Source organism: Mandrillus leucophaeus, unplaced genomic scaffold (genome assembly GCF_000951045.1).
Source record: "Mandrillus leucophaeus isolate KB7577 unplaced genomic scaffold, Mleu.le_1.0 Scaffold355, whole genome shotgun sequence".
Taxonomy (NCBI): domain Eukaryota; kingdom Metazoa; phylum Chordata; class Mammalia; order Primates; family Cercopithecidae; genus Mandrillus; species Mandrillus leucophaeus.
The window spans coordinates 2119003-2144577 of record NW_012103754.1 but is presented as its reverse complement, the minus strand read 5'-3'; the positions used below and the strand labels follow the sequence as shown (position 1 = coordinate 2144577).

The 25575-nt window shown below is 49.2% G+C and overlaps 1 protein-coding gene across 4 annotated transcripts; it reads right to left on the bottom strand.

The window, feature by feature from the left end:
• Positions 1-17187: 17187 nt before the first annotated feature.
• Positions 17188-24775, bottom strand: TMEM18 (transmembrane protein 18). Of its 4 annotated transcripts, XM_011989535.1 has the most exons (6): positions 24612-24749; positions 23167-23646; positions 22910-23030; positions 20246-20300; positions 17750-17843; positions 17191-17669 (listed from the first exon to the last, which is right to left on the bottom strand). In XM_011989535.1, exons 3-6 carry the CDS (start codon positions 23001-23003, stop codon positions 17574-17576), a joined length of 339 nt encoding a protein of 112 aa, XP_011844925.1. In that variant the 5' UTR covers positions 23004-23030; positions 23167-23646; positions 24612-24749; the 3' UTR covers positions 17191-17573. The 4 variants fall into 4 exon arrangements, with proteins under 4 accessions (XP_011844923.1, XP_011844925.1, XP_011844921.1 ...); XM_011989533.1 differs by lacking the exon at positions 23167-23646 and having other exon boundaries at positions 17188-17669; positions 24612-24775; XM_011989531.1 differs by lacking the exons at positions 23167-23646; positions 24612-24749 and adding an exon at positions 23932-24002.
• Between the last annotated feature and the right edge of the window lie 800 nt (positions 24776-25575).

The window sequence follows — 25575 nt, the reverse complement described above, 5'->3', positions numbered from 1 at the left end:
TAACGGCTGCTGAGCTGTGAGGTCCGAGGCACACTCAGCCCGGGAACCAGGGGCTGTTGCAGTGCCCGGTGAAGGCCTGGTCCCGCGGCTGCAGCCCCTTCTTCCCACTGCAGCCCGCACCCGTCTGGGCCACACCTGGGCCTGTGGGGCCACCTACGACTGCTTCCCTTCATTTTGCCCAGACCACAGTGCAGGAATTGCCAAGAATCCCTGACCGGCCGTGGTGTCCGTCAGAGCACAGGCTGCTCCTGTCCTCAGGAGTCCCTGGGCGGATCCAGGGCCTTTGCACTGCACACTCAGGGTCACTTTTGGGCCACGCTGGGCTGGGCTTGACTCTGCAGACCAATCCGGGAATCCCATATGTGTGACATTGGCTTTTCTTACCTGTCAATATGGTGTATGTTTCCATTAAGCCATGTTTACATGTTTTAAAATAATTTTATAATTTTATTCATAAAAATCTTGCACATATTTTAGATTGGTTTCTCGGACACTTATAATTTTGGTTGATATTATAAAAGACATCTTTTATAAAATGCATTTCTAGCTATTTATTTTGTTATAAAAACAAAATTGATATACATTGATCTTATATCGAGTGATCTTCCCCCACTCTCTTGTTAGTATTTATCATCTATCTGTATCTTATTTTGGGATTTCTCTGTAGAAAATATCATCTGTGATTAAGAAGACTTTTTTTCTTCTTTCTTTCAAATTCTTACAACTTTTGTTTCTTTTGTTTATCTTACTCTACGATAATGTTTTCATTTTCATAAGATTTCTTCTTTTCTTCTGAGAACGTCCTCATTCAACCTTTATTCTCAAGAGGTGAATTGATGGACATGGTTTCTGAGCAGCTGGAGGCTTCCTGTCTCTGTCGCTGGTGAGAAGTTGCCGTTCACCTAATCGCTGTTCCTTTGCAGGGAGGGAGACTCTCTCTGTGGCTTCCATGCTCTTCAAGCTTCCTGCGTTGGGCTCAAGTTCATGACCCCTGCCCTCCTCATTTGACTGCTGGTCTCCATCTTTCCATTTTATTACTATAATTTTAATGGGGACTTGGAAGGAGCAGAGAGAAACAGCTGCTTGGCTGTCCACCTTGACCCAGGAGCCCAGCACGGCCACAGAACCGACCTGAGGTGCCTAGAATGAGACCTGCAGGCTCAGCTGTCTTTCCACAGTGTCCTCCCATGTCCACACCTTCCATTTCATCAGCTCCTAAACCTCCTGCTTCTCCAATCTGGGCCTACCCCCAAGTGGTGTTTTCTGAAAAATTAAAAACATATTGAACCTTAAATACAATCTTGTATGAATGCATCGTTTTCTCACAGACTGGGTGCAGGCCACAGTAAGATTGCTGTAAATCAGTGGCTCTGTCAGGTCTTTCACATGGCCGAGATAATGCAAGTGTTCATGCATTCCTTCAGCTCCTAAACGGTACATTCCACATTGTCCAGGTGCTTGGTTCACTTCTACCTGGACTCTCAGCTGGGGGTGGGGAGCCACAGAAGGAAGGGGCAACTTTTATCACCGGACCCAGTCTCTGCTCCCAGCTTGTGGACTTCGTATCTGTATGACCTTGACAGCTTCCTGAAACACCAGCCACAGCGCCTGGTATGTAGTAGCCTCACATATTTGGGTGCCAGGGAGCTGACCCACTGGAGGTGGAGACCCTGACAGTGAGGTGAGGCTGTCCTCATGGGGTCCAGTGTGGGAAGCATGGCTGACCTGGGGCCTGGGGAGTCCCATCCATTTCCCAGGGTTTGCAAAACATTTGCCACTATCTACTTCTTAATGTGGGGCAAATTCCTTCTCATACCCAAACCATGTTTCTCCCTGAGGTTCTTAGATTCTCCTCCCAAGCACCCTTTTCCAGCACAAATTTATTATTTATCTGCTGTGCTGCAGCCCCGGCTCCCCCTGGCTTCATGCCTCACACACCTGCCACTGTCTCCTGACTAGGTCGCAGTGTCAAGTTCTTTACACATGTGGACGTGCAGAGCGGACGCACAGGCACCAGAGAAGGTGGGAACACACGTGGATGTGCATAGCGGACGCACAGACACTGGAGAAGGTGGGAGGCAGGGAGTAGCTGAGGGATGGAAAATTGCTTGTGGGGTACAATGCTCGCTCCTGCACCACCGCACAATCCATGCGTGCAAGACATCTCCACTCGTCCCCTCCAAATATATAAAGTAAACATATGATGAGAAGGAGAAATGCTCTACACAGAGAATGTGACCCAACATTGCTTCTCTGTTCACTTCCCGCTCAACTGGCACACAGAGTAGAGCATGGTCACCTCTCAAGACCACCATGGCCTCTTGGTGAGGAGGCAACAGCATGGGCTTCCAGATCTCCTTGTGTGTTCCTCAAACTCTCCTTGCCCCTGAGTGTAGGACGCTGTTTTCTGTCTTCGGTGCTTGCCCGTCTGACATCGGAGATTGCCAGCACTGAGTCAGGAAGGAAAAAAGGACTCCAGCTTTGGGCCACGATGGCTCCAGATCCCATCCCAACATCACTGTGGACTGCAGAATTTTTTATTTTTCTGGAAACCTCTTTTTTCATCTAAAATATAGAGATAATACCATTTACCTTACAGGGTTGTTGTGATGAAATGGTTCACTCAAAACCACTTCCTGGGAGGTTTCTCATGTAAACATGGCTCCCAGCACTGGGGCACAGAGAGGACAGACTCTGCCCTCGGGACACCCACCTTCCAGTGTGCATTTAAGGAAGTGCGAGCGAGTTCATCAGGGAGAAGAATGAGTTTAGATAAAAATTCTGTAACATAATATAAAGTGGGGCTTCTGGGTGGAGATGAGTGGGTGACACTTTATACGGGGGCCCAGGAAATCCCCTCTGAGGAGGTGATGGCTGTGCAGAAGCAGATCAACATAAGCCTCAGCCAGAGGCACGTTCTGAGCAGAGGCAGAAGCCAGCTGGGGCCACTAGGAGGAAAGACACTTGTTCTGCAGGATCTGTGCAGGTGCAGCACCCTGAGTAAGTCACCATCCTGAAAATGAGACTCTCTGTGGAGGCCACATCACAAAGGCTGTTACACGCGTGGTGCAGGCGTCGGGTTTTATTCTGAGGACCTAAGAGCGACGGAAAATGCACCAGAGCTCTGCACAGGCAAAGGAGGTTGTCAGATGATGGAATTTTCTAAGTGAAATATTTGAGTCTCACAGAAGAACATATGTATTACACACTGAAGTTATAAAGCCTAAGAAAAAATGAACACCGTGTTGTCTATGGCAAGTAGAACATTGTCAAACTATTAAAATACACCTGGACTCTCCTCCCCCAAGAGAAAACCACATAATTAATCACACAGAAAAAAGCAGGGGTGGCTGATTGCATTTTCCAAAGACAACACAAGACCAGCCCTCATCACACTTGCTACCTCACAGTGGGACTCTGACTTTGACACACCTACCAGAATATGGAGTACTCTGTCCCTGTCCTGGGTCCCAGGCAGTCTTTGTGACTTCCCCTGTGAGTGGGATGACTTGGGATGAAAAAGTGATGCACCTTGTTGTCTTGAGATATTTGTTCTTGGAACCAGCCACCATGTTGTGAGGCAGCCCAAGAGGCCATGAGGAGTCCTGTCTGGTCTGTCCTGCCATGGCCCCAACCCACAGCCCTTGCTGCTGATCAGCACCAACCAGCCAGTCATGAGGGCCAGTGCATGTGGAAAGTGAATCTTCCTGCTGCCCCCAAGCTGAGGTGTATGAAGCAGAGGCAAGCTGTCTCCTGGGATCTCTGCCCAAGTTACAGATCTGTGAGCAACACTGTGACTGCTGCTGTTTTCATCAGCTGAGGCTTGAGGTTGTTCATCACAAGGTACTAGTAAGTAAAAGAGATTTGGTACCAAGAGTGGGGTGCAGCCATAACAAAACCCAATGCATGTGTCCTTAGTGCTGGGAAGTGAGAGGCACCTGAGGGCCTTAAGTGTCTGTAACAGGATGTGTTCTAGATTTTCCACACTGGGGATGAAGTGCTGTGATTACTCAATTGTTTAGACAGCCTTTATTAAGTTACAGAAGTTTTCCTTTTTTCCTACTTTGTCAATAGTTTTTGCTCAATTAGTTCATTTTGTTTTTTAGTTCATGAGTTTTGAATTTTATCAAATGTTTTTTCTGAAGCCATTGAACTCTTCACAACTGTAAACTGAGTTATGTTGCGTTTTCTCTTCAATACACAGCTAGGTTCATTTTCTTAACATAGGCAAGTTTTCCATCTGCATTTATAGAAGTTACTATGTGTTCTTTCTTTCTTGTGCTTCTCTTGTCTAGTTTGAGAATCAAGTTTGCCACAATAAACTTAAATAATGAACTTGGTTTTGTGTGTATGTTTTTATTTTTAAATTTTATTTAAAACATTTTATGTATATATCTATTTATTTTTTAAGATTTTTTTTCTTTCTCATCTTATTTTGGATTGTTTTCTTTTTCTGTTTTCTTCTCTCTATAGATTTATGGTTATATACTACATTCATATTCTTTAATAGTTACTTAACAAGGCATGAAGTTAATTAGTATCTGTCTTAACTCAGACTGCTCTAACAAACACCACAAACTGAGTGGCTTAAACACCAGAAATTTATTTTTTCACAGTTGTGGAGGCTGGGCACTGAAGATCAGGGCGGGGAGGGGACAGCCGATTTGTTTCCCGTGAGGGTTTCTCCTTGTGTTCTTTTTGTTCTTTTAAGTCGAGAGTTCAGTGGTGTCTCCTCTTATCAGGACACCAGCCTGATGGGACCATAGCCCGCCTGGTGACCTCCTTCACCCTGATGATCTCCTTATTGGAGCCGCTTCCAAATACAGTCCCACTGGGGGCTAGGAATGGACATACAAATTCCAAGAGAAAAGCACATGATCCAGCCCATAGCAATATCTGTAGTCTTCTCCCAAAAAGTAAAGAATAAAGAGCTTGAACACTTAAATTGTGTTCAGTTGTGTTCTCCTGAATTATCGGTTACTGCTGTCCAGTACTTTATCTTTCTCTCTCTCTCAAATGCATGTTATTGTTATAATATCATTAATGTCACAATCATCATAATTTTCTGTAATGTGTTTTAGATTTAAACAAATAACCAATTCATTTTCTTCCTTAACTTCTTACTTCTTTTACTATCATCTGGTAAAAGAAGGAGGACATCTCTTAGTAGTTTCTTCAGGGAGTCTGTGTGTAGTAATCCCTCCCAATTTTCTTCAGCTGAAAATGTTTTAAGTTTGTTCTTATTCATGAAATATAATTTTACAGGGCACACACAGCTAGGCTGACAATTATTTTCTATCAGCATTTTAAGGAATTATTTCAAACTTCTCTTAACTTTTAGTATCGCTTTTGGAGGTCTGCAGTCAACCGAATTGTCATTCTTATTAGACAGTGCCAAAGTTTTCTCTCTGTCTTACATATTTTACCTTTAGTCTGGTTATTCTCAGTTTTACTGTAGTATGTCCAGATGCAGCTTTGTTTTGTATTTATTCTGCTTGATAGACAGTGTGCTTTTGTAATCAAATTGTTCACTCATTTTTTTGCAAATATAGTCTCTCTCTAATTCTTCTCGTTCTATTGTAATTACATTCAATATATACTGCATATTCTCACTTTATCAAGAGAAGTTTCATAAACTCACAGTTTTCATCTTCCTTTCTCTGTATTTCTCAACAGCCTCCTACATGGACCACATGGCTGGTGCTGCAGGGAGGATCTGGGTCACCTCCCGGCTGGCCCCTGGTTCTCTACGGGCCTTGCTGAAAACCTTCCTGGGTAAACACCTACACTTGCATAACTTAGATCCGATGGCCCACAAGAGAGATTGCGACTGGGTGGCCACATGCCAGGGGCACATCAACAGCACTGGGAGCTGCCTTGGGGATGCAGGCACCTTCCACGGGCTCTTCCGGAAACCAACTACAGGAATATTTTTAGAAACAGAAGTGTTCTCAACAGACAGACTGGAACTAGTTAGATAAAATGAATCATTAGTGTATAGATCTCTGTAAACGTCCACGAAATTATTATTAACTTAAAGCACTAGTTATTCTTGCTAAACCTCCATGTTTTATAATGGAAACATATTATTTTTTCAGAAATGGCAGTGTGTGTTATCATCTACATTTCAATTGAGATATAAGCTTTGAATTGCTAGTTATCATTATTCCTTAGTGCAGTTATTGTAACAAAAACAATCAAATCGAACTTTACCTTATTTTTATTTATTTATTTATTAGCAAACCAAATCTTGGAAAAACACCCAAATCACCCTTTATCTCTATAGTTTTGTTTATTAATCAACTCCCCTGTGCACCCTGGAAGCCTGTGCCACATCCGGCGCATGTGGCAGCTCCAGGACCTATGGCTGTGTACCCAGGGATGATAACTGAACAGCAAACCTCTGCACCCTGCATTTCCTAGAACCGTGGGATGCAGTCTCCATGTATTGGGATTTCTTTTCTCAATTCCTCTTCAGTTTCTAGTAAGTCATTAGGTCACCTTCTCTCTGTACTTCTGGGAGCCCTGCACAGATCACAGGCTGTGTCCCCACAGGCATCTCCTCTCCCCAACTGCAGTCAACCTCAGACCCGCAGACGGGGTGCCTTTGCCACCTTTCTGGATAGTTTTCATCGACATCAGAAAACTGGAGAAACTAGAACAATACTGACATCTATAGAACGTGAAATATAACTTGGAATGTAAACTTGAAAATTAACCTTGGAAATAAAATCATTCACCATGTTGTAACGTGTTCAGAGGAGAAATGTGTGGAACCAGTACTCCGGCTGAGCCCAGCTTAGGGTCCTGCAGGGGGTGACCTTGGGTTTTTGTTTCTTTTCTTTCCTTCTTTCTTTCTTTTTTCTTTCTCTCTCTCTTTCTTTTCTTATTTCTTTGTCTCTTTCTTTCTTTTCCTTTCTTTCAGTCTTTCTCTGTCTCTCCCTCTCCCTCTCTCCTTTTTTCTGTTTTTTTTTTTTTTTTTTCCACTGTCTAACAGACCAAAATGTGGTCTCATCTCAGGCCCAGCCTGTTTTTTCTTATTCCATCGCATTGTCCTCCAGGTTTTCCCCAGAGGTTGAGGGAGGTGGGGGAGTCAGTGGTCGTGTGTGAACCACGCTCGTTCTTAACTGCAGTTCTGCGGACAGAACCCACCCCAACCGTTCCCCAGACCCTGCAATTTTCTTTCCAGGTTCCTCACTCGTTCCCTTTTCCTCTCACACAGCTCATGCCAACTCCTCCTGACTTTCCTGTGATTCCCACAGCTTCACCATTTTCCCAGGTCCTCAAACCCAAATGCTCCAAAACCATGTTGGCCCTGCTGTCTTCCGGCCTTTCTCAAATATGCTCACAGCACATGTGGCCTGAAGTGGATCTGCTATCACACTGCACGTCTCCTACGTCTGTGAGGCCTGATGGGCTTCATGCATGGTTTTGATGTGTTCTGCTTTGCCAAGAATAGTCAAGGAAAAAAAAAAAAAGGAGGGAAAGAAAGAAGGAAGGAAGGAAGAAAGGAAGGAGGGAGGGAGGGAAGGAAGGAAGGAAGGAAGGAAGAAAGAATACAGTCTGGCAGTTCCTTACAAAACTAAACAGACAATCCAGCAATTACATGTTTTGGCATTTACCAAAATGAACTGAACATTTATGTCCACACGAAACCCGCAGACAAGCGTTTATAGTAGCTTTACCCGTAATTGCCCAAACCTGGAATTAACCAAGATAACCTTCAGGAGGCGACTGGATAAAAATTGTGGATAAATAACTTCAGTGAGTAGATAAATAAACTATGATTCATCCAGACAAGAGAACATACTTCAGTGTCAAAAAAAAAAAACAACAACAAAAAAAAAAAAACAAAAACAAAAACTGAGCAATGGAAAGACACGGAGGAACCTTAAATGCATGTTTCTGGGTAAGAGCTGCCAATCTGAATAGGCCGCCTCTGCATGACTCCAACTCTATGACATTCTGGAAATGGTCAAACTATGGAGACGGGAAAAAGATCAGTGGTTAGGAGGGGTTGGGAGGAGGGAGGGAGCAGGTGGAGCAGGGAGGACTTTTAGGGCAGTGATGCTCCTCCGTGTGATGTTATGATGGTGGATATGCAGCATTGCACGTTTGTCCAAACCCACGGGAAGTACAACACCAAGATGGAGGCCTGATGAAAGCGACGGGTTACGCAGGGGGACGATGAGTGTCCGTGTACGTTTGCTGATTTTAGCAAATGCAGGGCAATAAGTCAAGAAGTGAATTACAGGAGAAATTGGGGCTGGGTGGAGTATTGGAACTCCATTCAATTTTCTGTAAACCTAAAACTGCTTTAAAAAAATTGTCTATCCATTTAAAATGTAATACTATAGAAACAGCATGAAGTTTTTTGAGTATAGACAATGGTTGCCCTCATAGCGTCATTTACTGGTCAGCATTTTATTTTTCATGTTATCTCTTTATTTATTTTGGGGGAGAAACGTTGTAAATCCCAGAAGGCCCTGTGGTGCCCGGAGAAGAGCTGCTGAGCGGCGGTTCCCCACGTGCTGCAGTCACTTTTCAGAGACAAGTCTTGGTCTTTGTGCTGAAGGGAGGAAATGCTGGCGATGGGAGGCGGAGCCCACCCGCTCCTCAGCCAGGCCGGCAGGGACAGGCAGGCAGCGGTGGAAGTCGCTGAGCGGGAAGCGGCCCGGGATGTAAGGCAGAAGCCGCAGGGACACCGGCTGGGCCTCCATTGAGAGCTGGGGAATGAGGAGCCCGTCTCCCTGGCCCCTGAGACCCCGGCCGAGTCGGGGCTCCTATCTAAGGACAGAGCTGCTGTGCACCCGCTCCCTGAAGTGCTCCTACTCCCTGCTATGCACCCACTCCCTGAAGTGCTCCTGCTCCCAGCTGTGCACCTGCTCCCTGAAGTGCTCCTGCTCTCTGCTGTGCACCTGGAGCTGCCGAGGCTGGGCCCGGGATGGTGCAGGTCAGCCTTGGGTGTAGAGTGCAGCCTCGCCCCCGTTTCCCGTGGACGTTTCCAGCCGCCAGAGTCTTCTGAGCCCACAGATAAGGTCAGGCGAAGGAGGGCATGCCCCTTCAGCTTACGACTTCTACTCTTTACTTGAAAGTAATTCCTGAGGCCAGCAGCGCATCAAGGGCCAGTGTGGGGCTCTTCATCCTTTCTCCTCGTGTGTCTGAGCCTCCCAGTGTCCAGCAGCCAGAGGCTGTGAACTCCTACAACCTGCAGCATTTTGTGAGGCTCATCCTGATTACAGCACAGCCCCCACAGAGCAGCCTCTCAGTCCCTCCATTCTCATCCTGTTACTTCACTGGATAGGTCTTCTTTAAAAAGCATTCGTGGGCCGGGCACGGGGGCTTATGCTTGTAATCCCAGCACTTTGGGAGGCCAAGACGGTGGATCACCTGAGGTCAAGAATTCAAGACCAGCCTGGCACACATGGTGGAACCCAGACTCTACTAAAAATGCTAAAAAATTAGTTGGGTGTGACGGCAGGTGCCTGTAATCCCAGTTCCTTGGGAGGCTGAGGCAGTAGAATCGCTAAAACCCAGGAGGTGGAGGTTGTAGTGAACCGAGATTGCGCCACTGCACTGCAGCCAGGGCAACAGAGTAAGATTCTGTCTCATAGAACAAAAAAAAAAAAAAAAAAGAAGCATTCCTGAAACTAGAACCACTTAAACATGGAATGCACTTCTTAACTCACATCATCATTTCTGTGGGTGGAGGTGCAGCATGGGTGTTTTCTAATGTAACGGAAAAATGAAATCAGCGATGTCTCCAGGCACCTACATGTGTGCGGGTGTGTGCACACGTGAGAGTACACTGCTGCATGTATCGTGTGGGCATGTGCATGTGTGAGCATACATGCCCACCTGAGAGTGCACATGTAAACCTGCCCTGTGCACGTTGTGGTGTGACATGTGAGCATGTCTCTGTGTGTTCACATGTGTGCACATGTGTCTGTGTGTGTTCACATGTGTACACATGTGTCTGTGTGTGTTCACATGTGTATGTGTTTAGGTTTCTGGACAGTAAAAACTGACTGTACAACTGGTTTGGGATGTGGTTAACCTCGTTGAAATGAACACAGGAAACCGAAGCACTGTGCTTCCCGGCTCATTCCCTTTAGCTCCGGGCGACATTCCTCAATCAAAAATATTAGACTTCTCTTTCTGAATAAGTGACAGAAATTTTCCCCGAGCAGCCAAACAGCGGCCTCTGGCACGGTGCTGTGGTGCCCTCTGGAGGGTTAGTGGGGAAAGACGCCTTCCTCAGACAGAACGCGGAATGAACTGGAGCCAAAGGAGTTGAGCTGCCCCAGACCCTGATGTTCCCCTGTCATAGCTCAGGAGACCGACCTGCGCAGGATCCACGACTCTGGCCCCACGTCGGGCCGGGCTTCTCTTTCACGCGGCAGCTACGTGTCACATTTCCTTTTCTCTTTTCCGGTCCCGGAGTGAGCAGCAAGGACGCATTCTGTATGCTCCACGCCATTCTGGGGATCAGGTCAGCAGCACCGCGTCGCCAGCCCCACCAAAGCTGTTAACAGACGTGCAGTTTAGGGAATCTAACGCATATCTTTTGTTCCCTACAGTGATCTTATAAATAACAATGTCGAGTATGCCTATATACCTTTCCTGAAGGGAAACTGAAATTCAAGGCCATCATCACCACGTCCAGTTAGAACCGAGGCTCTTAAAAAATCGATCATGTTCCGTGGTCATCACAAGAAGTGTCTTCACGCAGAATCTATCGTCAGACACGTCAGTGCCTCTCAAGAGTTCTCGTGAACAAATTTTTTACAATGACCATGTATTAATGTGCAGAATTCCACACCAGCTTGCAGCTCTTACCCTGGGAGACCCACTAATTGCACACATATTTCAATGTGCTGTCGACATAAAGGTGAAGCCCTGTAGGAGGGGGGTTGTAAACCTGCAGGACGATGGTGAAGACTCGGGAGGGAAATAAATGAGAAAGTGCTGGGTGCCTTTGAAGCAGCCAGGAAACCCGCATCCACCCAGGCCGCACCTGCACTCCTAGGCTCCGCGCTGCTTCCGGCCGCGCCTGCTCTCCTAGTCACCACTGCTTCCGGCCGCGCAGGCACTCCTAGTCTCCACTGCTTCCGGCCGCGCCTGCACTCCTAGTCTCCACTGCTTCCGGCCGCGCCGGCACTCCTAGTCTCCACTGTTTCCAGCCGCGCCTGCACTCCTAGGCTCCGCGCTGCTTGCGGTCTCTGGTTCTGCTCAGGACCGTGATTCCAGGGGGAAGCCTCTGACTCACCCACGAGCCCCGTGCGCGGCCTAGGGTTGGTGGCAGATGCAAACCCATCCCAGCCCAACCCGAGGTCATCAGTTACAAAGGACAGTGGCAGGGGAGACAAGTCCCCACAAATGTCCACTCAGTACTTTTCAGGACTTACATGCTTCTAATATGTGCCAGGTATGCTTTGAGAGATTCTTGGATGGACTTTCTTGTGTTGTCAATACATAAGCTGTCTGAAATTTATTATTTGATTTGTCACATCAGTAACTTACAGAGAAGAATTTAAAGAGCAAAAAAGCCAACACGAGTAACTTTATTTATAAAGGTGTCACATTTCTTAGCAAGTAAATCCATTCCTAGGAAAACCATGGCTTCTGGCTTCAAATTCACAGTTTCTAAGGTCCCCCTTTTTTTACCTGGATGCTTCAGCAAAAGGATATTCAGTTTGGAGGCTAGAGAAGAGGCAGTGATGCTGTCTGGGTATTTCACAGGCATTTGTGTAATAAATGAAATGAACTTGGAAAGCATTTAAACACCAGCCACTCATCAGTGTGAGCTAAGTAACAGGTAAAATCATAAGGATAGTGCAGTGTGTTTGTCGTTGTAACTCGTTTAAACTGACTTCACTGTTGCGGGGTCTTCATGGTTCTTCTCTGAAAGTCACTTGTCAGCTTGGAAAGAGGTAGAACCTCAGCTCTTCATAGTTCCTGATGATACATAAAGCAAAAAACTTTTCGACTTTCTAAAACCTTTTCAACACAAGCCAAAGCCAAACTACAGACTAGTAAAAAAAAAAAAAAAAAAAAAAAAAAAAAAAAAAAAAGAAGTATATGAACAGATTATTTACTAAAAAATCATTTGAAAAGTGTTAAACCTCACAGGTAACCACAGAAGTGCAAGTTAAAACAGATAAAACTTTCACCTATTACTCAGAAAAGTTTCTTTTTTATGTTGTTACTTAGTGCAGACAAGGATTTCAGGAAATATATACAACCAGTATTGGCATATGCTTTCTGAAACTTGATTTAGCAACATTTACCAACTGTCACATAAAAGTCATATATGTTGATTAAACTTCACTTGTAAGAATTTATTCCAAGTCAATAGTGGAAATGTAGGCATGTGAGGTTGGAGATTTCTGTGTTGCTGATATCAGGAAAACAATTAGAAAAATGCTGCATCTCTAATATCAGTAACTGGTTAAGTAAATTTAGCCTATACCCCTACAATTTGTTTACTATGCAGGCACTGAAAATAATGTTATATAGTGAAATAGCGTCATGATAAAAGGGACTACATTACTTTATAGAAGATAGATTTACAGAAAAAAAGGGGCAATGAATTGACATTTAACAATTTTCTCCTGTTACAAAGACATCCAATGTTATATATGTTATATAAGATATAACCAAACATGGGTGAGGCAGAGGAATGAGCAGCACATGGAGGGCCGGGCTGTGAGTGAGCTGGGCTTAGGGATCCATAAACCCAGAGATGCAGACGCCCATCTCAGTCAGATGGAGCATCACCCCCACATACAACAGAACTCATGGAGGCAGATGCCCCACTCACTCAGATGGATTATTAACCCCACCCACAACAAAACCCAGATATGCAGATGCCCAGCTCAGTCAGATGAAGCATTAACCCCACGTACAACAGAACCCAGAGATGCAGAAGCTCAGCTCACTGAGATGAAGCATCAACCCTGCATACAACAGGACCCACAGAGGCTGACATCCAGCTCACTCAGATGGAGCAGGAGCTGTTGAAGGCTGTTTTGGCCCAGGACTGGAACAAAAGGCGGTGGCCCTGAGGCTTACAGAGCAGACCCTATGGCCACATGCTTGGCCTTAGGCCTCAGCTTGGCTGCCTGAAGGCTGCAGGGAGGTCCTTCTCTGTCCTCGAGTTCCTTTCAGGGCCTGTGCCAGGGTCTGTGCCAGTCAGTGCTCACCCTGGCATAGGTGTTGTGCAATTTCTAATGACAACATGATTCAGAGACTATAATAGCTGCAGCTTCCCCCAAAGTGAGGAAAAATCTAACTGTACAGGCTGCTGTGAAACTGGAACATCAGAGGAAGGAGCTAGAAAGCTGACCGGGCCGATGAGGATGCTTGCTATCAATTGTTCCAGCCCCACTCGGAACAAGCTGCCACCAAGGTGTGGCACCCACAGCCTGCCTGGGTCTTGCCGCCCCATCCTGCTGTCCCCATGCAGTGACCAGGGCTTGGAGACATCTTTGCACCGTCCCGGGACTGGGCAGCGCCACCCCCTGGGTCCTCTTCCCTGCCCTGGCTCGCTCCCTTCCTGCCTCCGAGAACCCCGCATGTGGAGTCCAGCCCCGTCCTCCCCAGGTCACGACTTGCTGGTGTGGACGACCTCTCAGGCTCACCTGCCTCCTACCAAGCACACGATCCCCTCCCTGCGAGCCCTCCCTTCCCTGATCCCTCAAAGGGAAACAAACAGCAATCTTCTTCCCTCCGCAGACGAGGGGCTCAGGGAAGCTCCATGCCTCGTCTCCTCACCAAGGGCGAGATCGTGGACACAGAGCCCTGACCACCCCCTCCACCTCCCTCTGGCCCAGCCTGTTGGTCCCTCCTACCTTCCGTGTCCATTCTCCACATGGCAGCCGGAGCCACGAGCTGAAAGCACAGGCGTTCCTGGCCTGTCTCCTGGGCGGACCCTGGACAATGCCCATGCTGCTCAGGAGCTGGAGCCTCTGCAGGGCTGGGGCCTGTGCGGTACCCTGCCACCATCTCTCTGTACTCATGTCCTGCTGGGCTTGCCGGGTGTCCTTCTGTCCTGAACAGGCCACAGGGTCCCAGCTGAGGGCCTGTCCAGTGGCTGTTTCCCTGCCTGGCAGACCCCGATCCCTGCAGGGTTCCCTCTTCCTCTCATTTGCCTCAAATGCAAGTGCCCGTCAGCTGTGAAAGGGTCCCCGCTGTTGTGCCATGATCTTCCAGCAAGCACTGCCCTGGCACCACTCAGATGACTTAGATGCTCAGTAACTTCCTGTCCCTATGTGGCTCCTTTTTGGGACGAGAATCCAGGGCTCCACGCCTACACACCCACAAATGCGGCATACAGGTCCAGGAGGCTTCCCTCTTGGACCCAGGTCCTGCATGTGGTCCCACGACTGCTGGGAGGATTGTGTGCAGCCGTGGGGGCCACTGGAGAGGATGCCAGGCAACCTGTGCCTGGTCTCTCCTGGGCTCCATTCCCTGTGCTGATCTTAATCTGTAGCTTTTCACAGGGGTAACCATAGCCCTGACTGTGAGAGCTGCTCTGAGTCTGGGAGTCCCTCCAGGACACGGGGTGGTCCTGGGGACCCCTGACTTTCTTCACATTCTTGAAATCAGAATGCATTTTATAATAACCATTCTTTCAGTATGAGAGGGTGTAGATAAAACCTATGATGCAGATAACTTCTTTACTCTTTAGATGAGGATGTCTATTAGCATGGCTAGTCACTGGTTCTCATGGCTTCAGTAGAGGGGAAGGCTGCACTGAAAACGTGTTCTGGTTAACGTGGTCAAAGAAGAAGGGTGCTCCACCGAAGTCCAGACAAGGAAGCCTGAAGTTCTTTTCCAGAGAAAAGATGCTTGGACCTGACCGGTACATCTCTGATGGCAATTCTCGTCTGTCTGTAAGCATCCCACTCAGCACCACTGTAGCTCCTTACCCTGCATTCCACCCCCGGCCCCCACCCCCCCTTTTAACATTTATTATTTTGTAAAGGGAGAGAACATGTTAACATTTCCTTGTACTTTATTTCTCACAGAAGTTAGCCATTCAGGCTGCATATTGCTTTCTGATTTGATATGCAGTATCTGTGCAAGGGGACTTTCTTCTACTGGCAATGACACAATTGCATTTGTTTGTTGAAACTCAGCACCAGATGCTGCAGCAAAGGGACCTGCCAGACAAAGGTGGAGCTAAGTTCCAGGTGCTCCTGTTTCCAGTTACAGTAAGAAGCAAAATAAATACCATTTTTTTTAGGGGGGGGAAGAAAGCATACTACATATTATTAAAGATATTTTATTGCATAGCAATCGATAAACGTAAGGTGTCACAGGTTTGGAATGTGAAAAATATGTTTTTATCACAAACCTCCTTTCCTGTACTTTATCAGTAAAAACATTTGTTCTACTTAAACAGATGAAGCCCTCCAGTGAGTCAGCCACGTTTATGGAGCCTGAACTCAGTGTGCTCTGTGCAACCCCCAGGGCTTTAAAGTGGGATTGCACCTGTGCTTTCATAAATTACTCAACTGCTGATCATTTTGGCTTCTACGACTTTCCCTAACATGAGGACAACATATCAAGACAATTGTTAACAATGCACTTTAAGGCACTGAATAGAAACTTACTACACAGTTAAAAACAAAATGAAGGTTGTTTTAATAAAAACAAAATATAACTGTTCCAAAACACAGACACACACACACACACATACTGAGTGAAAACCAAAGAACACAGGTCATGGTTTCACACTGACATGTCATCAGCATCAAATTCATGCAAAGCGAGCAATATTGTTATACTACTTTATCGCAGGCAAGCTGAGATCCAATCACATGGCCCCGTATGAAGTCCAAATAACATACAGATGGTGTATTAGTCTGTTCTCACACTGCTATAAAGATACTACCTGAGACCTGGTAATTTATAAAGAAGAGGTTTAACTGACTCAGTTCCACATGGCTGGGGAGGCCTCAGGAAACTTACAGTCATGGCAGAGGGAGAAGCAAGCACCTTCTTCACAAGGCGGCAGGAGAGACAGTGACAGCAGGGGAACCTGCCATGTTTAAAACCATCAGATCTTGTGAGAACTCCCTCTCTATCATGAGAACAGCATGGGGGAAACCACTCCCATGATCCAATCACCTCCCATCAGGTCCCTCCTTGACACATGGGGATTACAATTTGAGATGAGATTTGGATGGGCACACAAGAGCCAAACAGAGGGTGAAAATGTTATACTAAAAATGCACAGTCTCTAGAAATTCCCTGGTTTCTTTTCTGTCAGCAAAGTCAAATATCTACACAGTGGCCCTGGACAATGCCGGCGGGGAGGACACATCACCTTAATCATCTTTCTGTCCCACCTCTCAGCCACAAAGGCCTGAGAGGGGCACGAACTTGGCTGGTCACCTCCACACCTCAACATTCTCTTCCCAGGCTTGTCTACTCAAAGATAACTGTGCCAATTACATTTTGAATCAGTAACTTTCAGAAATGCACAATTAGGTATGCTATCAGATACAATGCACAGTGAGTATTCCCTTATTGAACACCTATTTTTAAATATCTAGGTCTCCAACCACCTTTCATTCTTAAACCACAGGTCCAGATTTGTTAGGAACCAAGAACCACTGGGCAGGAGCTATTTCACCAAGTGCATATTGCAAAGTGACAGTATGCCTGTCCTAACAGAACTGGGAGCATTGTGTTCTCAAGCACCTAAATCAACAGAACACCAGGACATTACAAAAGACACGCTTCTCCATGGAGTGCTGACTTCAGGGCTTCCATTCTGTTTTCAGTAAAGCAGCCCATAACTTTGTTAGAGAGGGCCTAGCCTCTTGAGAATTGGTTCATCGAACTGAGATACAACGTATTTTCCAAGGGCTTCCTTCCAAGGTCTCTCCGCCCCACCGCTGCTGACATTTCATGTCAAGTCATTGTCTGTGGTGCAGCTGACCCAGGCACACAGGATTTTCTGCATCACCCCTGGGATCCACAGGAGAAGCCAGCACCACCACACCCTCCAATGACAACCAACTGTCTCCAAATTTTGCCCCATTTCCTGGAAGGTGAAAACACCCTCACTGCGAACCATGGCATGCGCTAGAAAACACAGCACGAGGAGGTGGGCACGGCGCCCATGCACAGGACTGCGAGCCGCGGCACACGCTAGAAAACACAACACGAGGAGGCGGGCACGGCGCCCATGCACAGGGTAGCACTGTTTATTTTTGAATTTCGTATTTTATATTGTGTATTTTATATTTATAATTAGTACTAGTTACACATATGACATGGACTTCTTCAAATCAAACTCCCAGTTATGAAGCTCTGCAGACCATTCCCACAGCCTGACTACAAAGATCAGGCGCCTGAAGACGCATGTCCTGATGGATACATTCAGTGCTGGCTGAAAAGCCGACTTCAGTGTGTGCCTACCACTGTGGATATTTAAATAAAACAACAGTTTTTCAAACCACGGAGTCAGCTGGAAGGATGCCCACCCATGTGCACTGTAGCACTGGGAGCAGCCAGGGTGGATGGGAAGGACGCAAACTCCAAGCAGCTGCTGCCCCTCAGTCTTCTTTCCTTCTCCTTTTCTTCTCCTTTCTTCTCTCTTGTACATTCTTCAGGTCACTCATCACATTCAGAGTCTTCCGTACCCACATAATCTAAACACAATTGTTTGAAACAGTTTACATTTGAAAAACAGACACAGGAAGAATGACAACTGCATGTGTCATCTACATACCACAATGATCATGGCATTCACCAGCAGCGGGGCTGAAAACACTATAGAAATGAACATCCCCCTGGAGTCGAAATACTGGTATTTTGAAAATAATCTGTTTAAAAAACAAAAACAAAAAATTACTAGGCAATACAGCCAAAAAGTTCTAGTGACACTGTTTATTTAACTAAGACTCTGGAGAGAGCTGATGTGGACTGAGGTGGGGGCAACCCCCTCACTGGGCCCACCCTTGGGAGCAGCCGTCATCTCCACTGCACTGTCCCCAATGCTCATTATGAAGAAAACACACTGGGTCACAGGACAGGGAGACACCACCCAGCAGCACGGGGAAGACCCCGAGGCCTCCCACAGCAGGGAGACACCACCCCGTAGCCCCTCTGGGTCAGCGGCACATCTGACCTCAGCTGGAAGACACTGATGACTTGAAATCCTTAAAACCTACAGAGTAAATGTTGACAATCCCCGTAATGAGAAAGAGACAGCAGCTGCATCTGCTCCACTGCTGCACTGGGAAGGAGTGGTGCCGGACCCTTCCATCCCTGTGGTTCTCACAGCAGTCCTCTTCTGTCAGTGCCAGTGCCTCTTTAGCAGAAAAGACTGAGGAAGGTGGAAGATCTCCACCTGCACAAGGCACAGCGCCAGGGAGGGCAGAGGATCTGCACAGGGTGTTGATGATTCTCGCAGCAGCCAGCACGGAAATGCCGTGAACAAAGCTAGTAATAGTGGGCAGTGGGTCAGCGCCTCGTGACCACAGGGTTCCCGCCTTGCTGGTGCTTATGCTCTAGCCCATGGGAGGCCCCAAAGTAAGAGGCAGCCAGTCTGAGCATGCGGCGAGTGCTGCGCTAGAGAAACGTGAAGCCTGTCGGGGGTGAGGGGGCCTCATGGACTCATAGGCACAGCCATGAGCGGCTGGGACAGAGCTGGCAGGAGGCCGCAGGGCATCACTGCAGGACTCTGTGTTTACTCTAGGTGACCTGAGGACACTCTGGAATGTTCTGAGGGGCAGTGCTTGGCTCTGAGGCCCACACTTCCCCAAGACACCCAAGAGGCTGGGCAGTAGGGGGATGGCGTAGGGACTGCTGCATGTCAGCAGCAGGTCAGCGAGGGTGGGGTGAAGGGCATGGGACACACTGGGCTCGTGGTGACCTTAAAGGTGGAGGGACGGAGCTTCCTGAAAAATGCCCTATTACATCTCTGGTCTAAGAAGCTGGAGGGAGAAGCCGCCCCTATAAACAGAGGGGAGCACAGCAGTTGTCCTGAAGTGTGAATTTTGAGATGTCTGTTAGACGTCCTGGTGCCCAGTCCAACAGGTGGGACAGGCAGGAAACCCAGCACTTTTGAAACCAGGAGATCGCAGAGAAGCACTAAGACAGGAGGCTGCAGCCAGAGGGAAGGGAGGGGCCAGGAAGGTGCTGCAGGCTGCAGCTGGGTGTGGGAGGGCTTCAGGGAGGACGAGGACACTGTGCTGGCCTCTGGACAAGGTCAGGGTAACCAGGGACTGAGCACCACTCCTGGGACTGAACCACGTGGAGGCCCTGCGTCCAGGAGGAGAGGCGGGGTCCCCAGGGAGCCGCTTATGGCTAAGGAGGGGGCAGGGAGGAGGGAGGAGAGAGACAGCACGTGTGGCTGCAGGAATGCGGTCCTGGAGGGAAAGGCTGGGCAGGCAGGAGCAGGGCAGGAGGAGGCCCAGTCAGGGGAGGGTTCGGAAACCCGGGCAGGGTCTAAGCAAAGGATTGCAGGGAGTGCTAAGCAACCCTTCGGTGAGGGCCCAGGATCAGCGTTCAGGGCTTATGGGCCACGAGGCCACAGTCTCAGCTACTTCCTGCTCAGAGTCTGGCCGTTTTACTTTTTTTCTGTTTTATATTTTAAAATGTAAAAACCATTTTTAGCTCACAGGTCACTCAAAACAGTCAGTGAGGCCAGGTGGGTCTCATCTGACAGAGGCTGTGTGGTTCACCCTGGGCAGGGGCTGGGTTCTGAGTCCCCCTGGGAGGAAACCAGGGGTAGAGGAGGGGGCAGAGGATGCAGGGCCAGGGCTGCCAGCGGTACCCCCGACATCAGAACGTGGGGCTGGGGGTGAGGCAGGCAGGTGCCTCAGACCACCCAGAAGCCCCCTACTCAGGTCCAGACTCGCCATGGAGCAGCCACCCTGCAGTCCAAGGGGGAGGGCACGGCTGAGGCCAGCACGGACCACGTTCTCTAAAACGCTGCAGTTTCTATTCTGCAGCTCAAATTCCCACAGTCATTTCTCTGGCTCTGCCATCAGCGGCCTCAGCCAGCACTGTCCCACGGTGCCGTACTCAGAGAGGGCCGCTCTGGCGCTGGGAAAGCATTTACAGAGTCGCCCTGGAGCCCACAACTCTGGACGCATGGGCACGGGTGTGTGCGGCTGCCGTGTTAGGATTCACTGTCTCCTCCGCGAGACCCACCGGCTGTGGGGGCGTTCCCAGGGACACCCCTGCATGGACCGGGTCACAGGCCCAGGGATGGGCTCACCTCCAGTTCATTGCAGCTGCCTCATTGATGTATTCAGCGCAGTAGACTAAGATTACTGAAAAAAGGTGCAAGTCATGTTAGAATTTAGATGACCCGTTATTACTCGTTGTAAAGTTATACATTATTTACAGTAGAACACTGAATAGAAATGTCACTTTAATTTTAAACATAAGGTCACGTAAACATCCTAACACTGTCAACTTGTGGGACTCAACCATTTGGCATAAAGAAAACCAAGGCCAACAGTGCTCCAGTTCTCCAGTGCTCTATGGTCTCAGTCAGAGCCCGAGCTCAGGTCAGCACCTGCAGAGCCACTGCAGGAGCTGCCCGAGGCCCCAGGCTTCACCCAGGCATGGCTGGGCCTCACACATTTCCCCAGGGACAGCAGCCACAGATCGGCCTCACAGCACACAGCAGCAGGAGCTGACAGCCATGAGACCCAGAGCTGACAACCAAGGGCTTTTCATGCTCACACCTCCCGGACTGCCCTCGGGACACTGCGACTGAGATGACCACAGGAGGGGAGCAAACAGCTTTGGGGTGCTGGAGGCAAAGGCACAGGAGGGAGGGCAGGGGCCGGCAGGGGCGAGGCGAGGCGAGGCCTCTGTGCTCCCAGGAGCACAGACTTTAGGGACTGGCCCTGGGTCTCCAGCTAACTCATGGGTAATGCCGGGACTCAAACCCATGAGAGAGTGACCCATGCTACCATAAAATTAAATAAAATATAATTCAGCAGATTAAGAAAAATGTGATGCTTTAACTTCTAAGGTAAATCAAAATGTAAAAATCCTTTCATTCTTCTTGATTCACATCAGAAAGCAGATTAAACTAGGGGTTAGGGTGAGCAGTCCCTCCACTTCCTCCCTTCAGGAATGGACTCAATAAAGCAGAGGAAAAGGAGGCACAGGGAAAGAACCAGAGGGGAGTGGGGGGAGGAAGGGAAGGGGTGGGGGGGGAGGAGGAGGAAGGTCAGAGAGGGGCAGGAGGAGCAGGACAGCCAGACAGACGGGTAGACTAACACAGGAGGTGGCGGGCATGGGTGTGGGGAGGAAGGTGTGGAGGGCTGAGGTTACAGGGGGAGGGTGGGGAGGGCGGTAGGCACAGGAGGAGGGCGGGCAGAGAGGGTGCCGCCAGGTGCTCCTCTCCAGCTTTTCCTGAAATGCACCCTGGAGCAGAGTCTGAATCTTGAATCTTGATGGTGCTAGTTATAAGCTGTGTAGCTGAGGGAGTCAGAACCTCTGTGTGCTTCATTTATAAAAATGGGCAAATAAAATCCAACTCTTAGGTTGGTTTGAGAAATGAATCACAGGAAATGTAACGGCAGGCAGCACAGTGTCTAGTATTACCCCGGTGTGAAAGCAGTCATCCTTCCCCTTATCCTAGAAAATATCAAACCCTTGTGCAGTTCTCTAGCTGACAAAGCTGTTCAGATCCAGGAGCTCAGCTGGAGAAGCTGTCACCTTTCTTTGAGGTGCCTGCCTCAGGGCCTCTGCGTGGGGCATTCGCTCCCGCCCTCTGCCAGCATCTCAGTGCCTGGCTTCTGCCTATGCACCTTTTGCCCCTGGGTTCGCAGGGGACTGTGTGATTTAAATCAGGCAGCTCCTCCTGTTTCACTGTGTTTTTGGCTTTTCCATTACAACACTTGTCACTGTTGATAACAACACAGGTCTGTGATGAAGCACTGGTGCTGGTGTCCCCCACGAATCTGTGGGAGGCAAAGGAGCCCTGTCCGCCTGGTCCACTCCAGCACCCTCGATACAGAGCTTGCTCTGAGCACCTCACTTGTACAGGCCCCCGCTGCGATGCAAACACTCATCACTTCTCCAGTCTTTCTAAGATCATCTCTTCTTCGGATTTCCTGTTTGCACACAGCCAGCTAACTAAAGTTATCTAAAATTAGTTATTTTTAGCTACCAAGAACATCTTCCGTGTCTCCCCAATGTCCAGAGTCAAGAGGAGCCTGAGCCAGACCTCCAGGCCCTCCTCACCTCTTCTACCCACAAGTGTTTGTAACGCTCAGCACCAGAAGTGCTTAGGTTCCGCAGAGCTGGCAGTTTCTCTGCCTCTGACCCACACCTTCCATCCATCTCAGTATCTGCACGTCAGGCTGCTGCCCTCCCAGGCCGTCACCTGCTCCCTCTCTTTTCTTATTAACATTTTACTCACTCTTCACACCCCGTGCCATGATTTCAGCTTTTCTGAATAATCTTTCCCAGTCATCGTGTGCAACTCCCTAACTTCTCTAAGTTCTGTAGCCCTTATCCTTGAAACCAAGTTGGGCAATGCCTTATTTTATGCACAGAACTTCTCTTTCCTGGTTTGCAATCTTCCTCCCATTCAAAGCAGTGCATAAGCAGAGCTGCCACCAAGGACACATCTTGTGTAAACAACAGCACTTCCGGAAACCCAGCTCTCCCGTGTGCAGCTGGTGCTCAGCACTTCCCTGGTAGGTAACAGGAACTCAACAGATTCCTTTCAACTCTAACATCCAAAAAGTACTTTCCTTTATAGCTTCCAAGAGAAAAATGGGAGTGCCCTAGGAGCAGGCGCCTGACAGAGGGTTGGGAGGTCTTATAAAAATATGTACATATTTTGAAGACACAGACCATACAGTTTCATTTCACACAGTGATCTGAGTTGTGGAGTTTGTGTTGTTTTACTCACCTAGACACAGAAAGTGCCCGATCTGTAGTCTGTAGCTCCGGGAGGACAAGCAGGTGAGGAGCAGGCAGAGCGCATGGAAGGCAGCCAGCCCCATGAGCCAGGGCTCAGTCCAGTCCGTCTGCTGTAGGAACACACCAGCAGACACTCACTGACCTGCCCCACAGGGCCGGGCTCACAGCCCACCCACAGCCTTCTCCCAGGGCAGGGGGCAGGGGGCAGGGGCCTCTCACTCCTGAGTCTTCCTGGGGCTACTCAGCAAGGTATCCGGAGAGCACTGCCAGGCCTCAGAGAAACATGGGGACAGGAAAGAGAGAAGGATCCAGGAGGATGCAAACAGGATTCTCCCCTCAGTGCAACTATAATTCATGGAATTCAAAGTTCAAGCACACAGAACTGCAGGCATCTCTGACGTGCCCCTTTTGTTGGTGGAACAGAATCATGTTTTTAAGCTGGGTATAATTAAAGGAATTACCATCCTTTATAACAATACTTGCTGATGATAATTGGTGACGACAAGGACATTAAGCGGATTGCTCAAAGAGATGCACTTGGCTCAACCCCAAAGGTAAAACACGAATCATCATTTCAGGCTCCTTAGTCAGCACTGAAGGCCTCGGGGAATCTGAGTCATCGCCACGGGCACGACTTGATTTTCTCCAAACTCTCTGCAATACACTGAACCCTCCAGACAGTGCTGCACTCCGCCGCCTCCTGGACTCCCCGGGACCCTGCTGTACCTGGGGACAGTGTCTGGCTCAGGGACCTGAAGTAGCCAAGCTCAGCTCCACTGCTGCCCAGTCCCCAACTGATGCTCAGATGCCAATCCCAGCAGTCCTCCACCCTTGCCATCCCCTCCCTGAGCGCCTTCCTGCATGACACAAGCCCTGCCCTCCAAGCTGCAGCCCCGCACAGCCCTCCAGGACTCCTGTGTCACTGCTCTCTGTTGGGGGCCGCAGCAGCCTCTCCAGAGCCGCGCCATGAGATAAGGACACAAGCGCATCTGCTCCCATCAATTCACCAACCAGACGACCAGAGGCAGGGAGGTGAGGGGAGCACGGCTTTCTGCCCAGACCCCATCGAGTGCCCATGCCACCCCTGGGACCTGCCAGACCAACCGGGCAAAGCGCAGGCCCCGCCCACACAGGGGCAGGGTTCCTCCGTGCCACGCCCACACGCTCACGCTCCACCACGCACGCCCAGTCACATTGCCAGGATCCGCCCACATGGCCCAGGCCCCGCCCCCAAGACGCTGACTCGCGGGCATGCACCTCCCACACGAACAAAGCCCTGCCCCTCGCGCCCCGCCCGCACAACTCAGCCACGCCCTCACGGTGCGGGACGCGCGCCCAGCCCTAGCCCCGCCCGCACGGCGCAGGACCCCGCTCACTGCGCACGCTCCGCCCCAAGGCCCCGCCCTGCCCCGTTCCGCCCAACGGCCCAGGACCCCGCCTAGCACTCGCGCCCCGACGCCCGGCCCCCGCCCCTTCCCACAGGTCCCAGGACCCCGCCCAGGGCGCGCTACACCGCCCCGCCCCGAGCCACTCCCACAGGTCCCAGGACCCCGCCCAGCGCGCGCGCTCCGCCGCCAGGCCCCGCCCACGGTCGGCGCCTTCTTGGCGACAGGCTAGGTTCTCCGTGGGGCAGACCCAACGCGTCTCCGCCGTCCTCCCCTGAACTGGTGGTTACGCAGGCCGCGAGTTACCATGAGCACGGCTGGGATGCTGACGGGGAAAGAGGTGACGGAGAACGGGGACGGCATGGTGCCGAGAAGCCCGCCCTCACAGCAACCGCCGAACCCGGCCTGGCCGCAATCCACGGAGGAGGGCGCCAAATCTTCTCTCGTGAGATCTGCGCTTCTCACGAAACCTGCGCTGCTTCTCGCGGTAATTTCGTGGCGTTTGCTAGCTCCAGATATCGCGATAGTTCCAGGTGTTCGTTGTAGTATGGACAACTTACTATCGAGCGGTGGGAGTTGTGCTCGCTCCGCCGGGAGGCCCAGGGCTTCTTTAGTGCTTTAACAGAGGAGCAGGCGGAGGCGGGTGGGGCTTGGAAGGCTTGTTTCAAAGGATCGGGGCGCTGTGCCGTCACGCCAGCCTCTGTCCCACCCGGGACTCCCTAGAAGGGTCAGTGAGGACGGTGTCCGCCCCAAGACCCCGCAGGAGCTGGGGACATTGCCCACTCCTTGGACCCTGCAGGACCTGGGAAGGTGTCTGCTCTTGGGATGCTCAGGGCAGTGCACTCCTGGTCTGGATCAGCTTAGGGTTATCTCTCTTCGCTTTGGAGATTTACCAGGTGTTTTTAGCTCCATTTCCTTGTTTAACGACAGATATAAAAATATAAAGTTAAGTTTCTTACAGCGAATTTCTTTTTTCCCTTTAACATTTATAACCCAACTTTGAGATTTTCAAATTAAACATTTTATTATTTTAATATCATGAATTATTAAGTGTATACGCTTTCATTGCATATGTTAGCTCTTGAACTAGTTTAATGTTTGTAAAAATAGTTCTAGTGGTGGACTTTTTTTTTTTTAATAGCTTTAACCCCTCCCAGATCTTTCTTAAAATCTTTCCACAGTGTAGTCATTTCTGCTTATGCTACTTAACATGCATTCTCTCATTTCAGCGTAGAAGAAGGTCATGGTTTCTTCTTATGGGAAAACATTT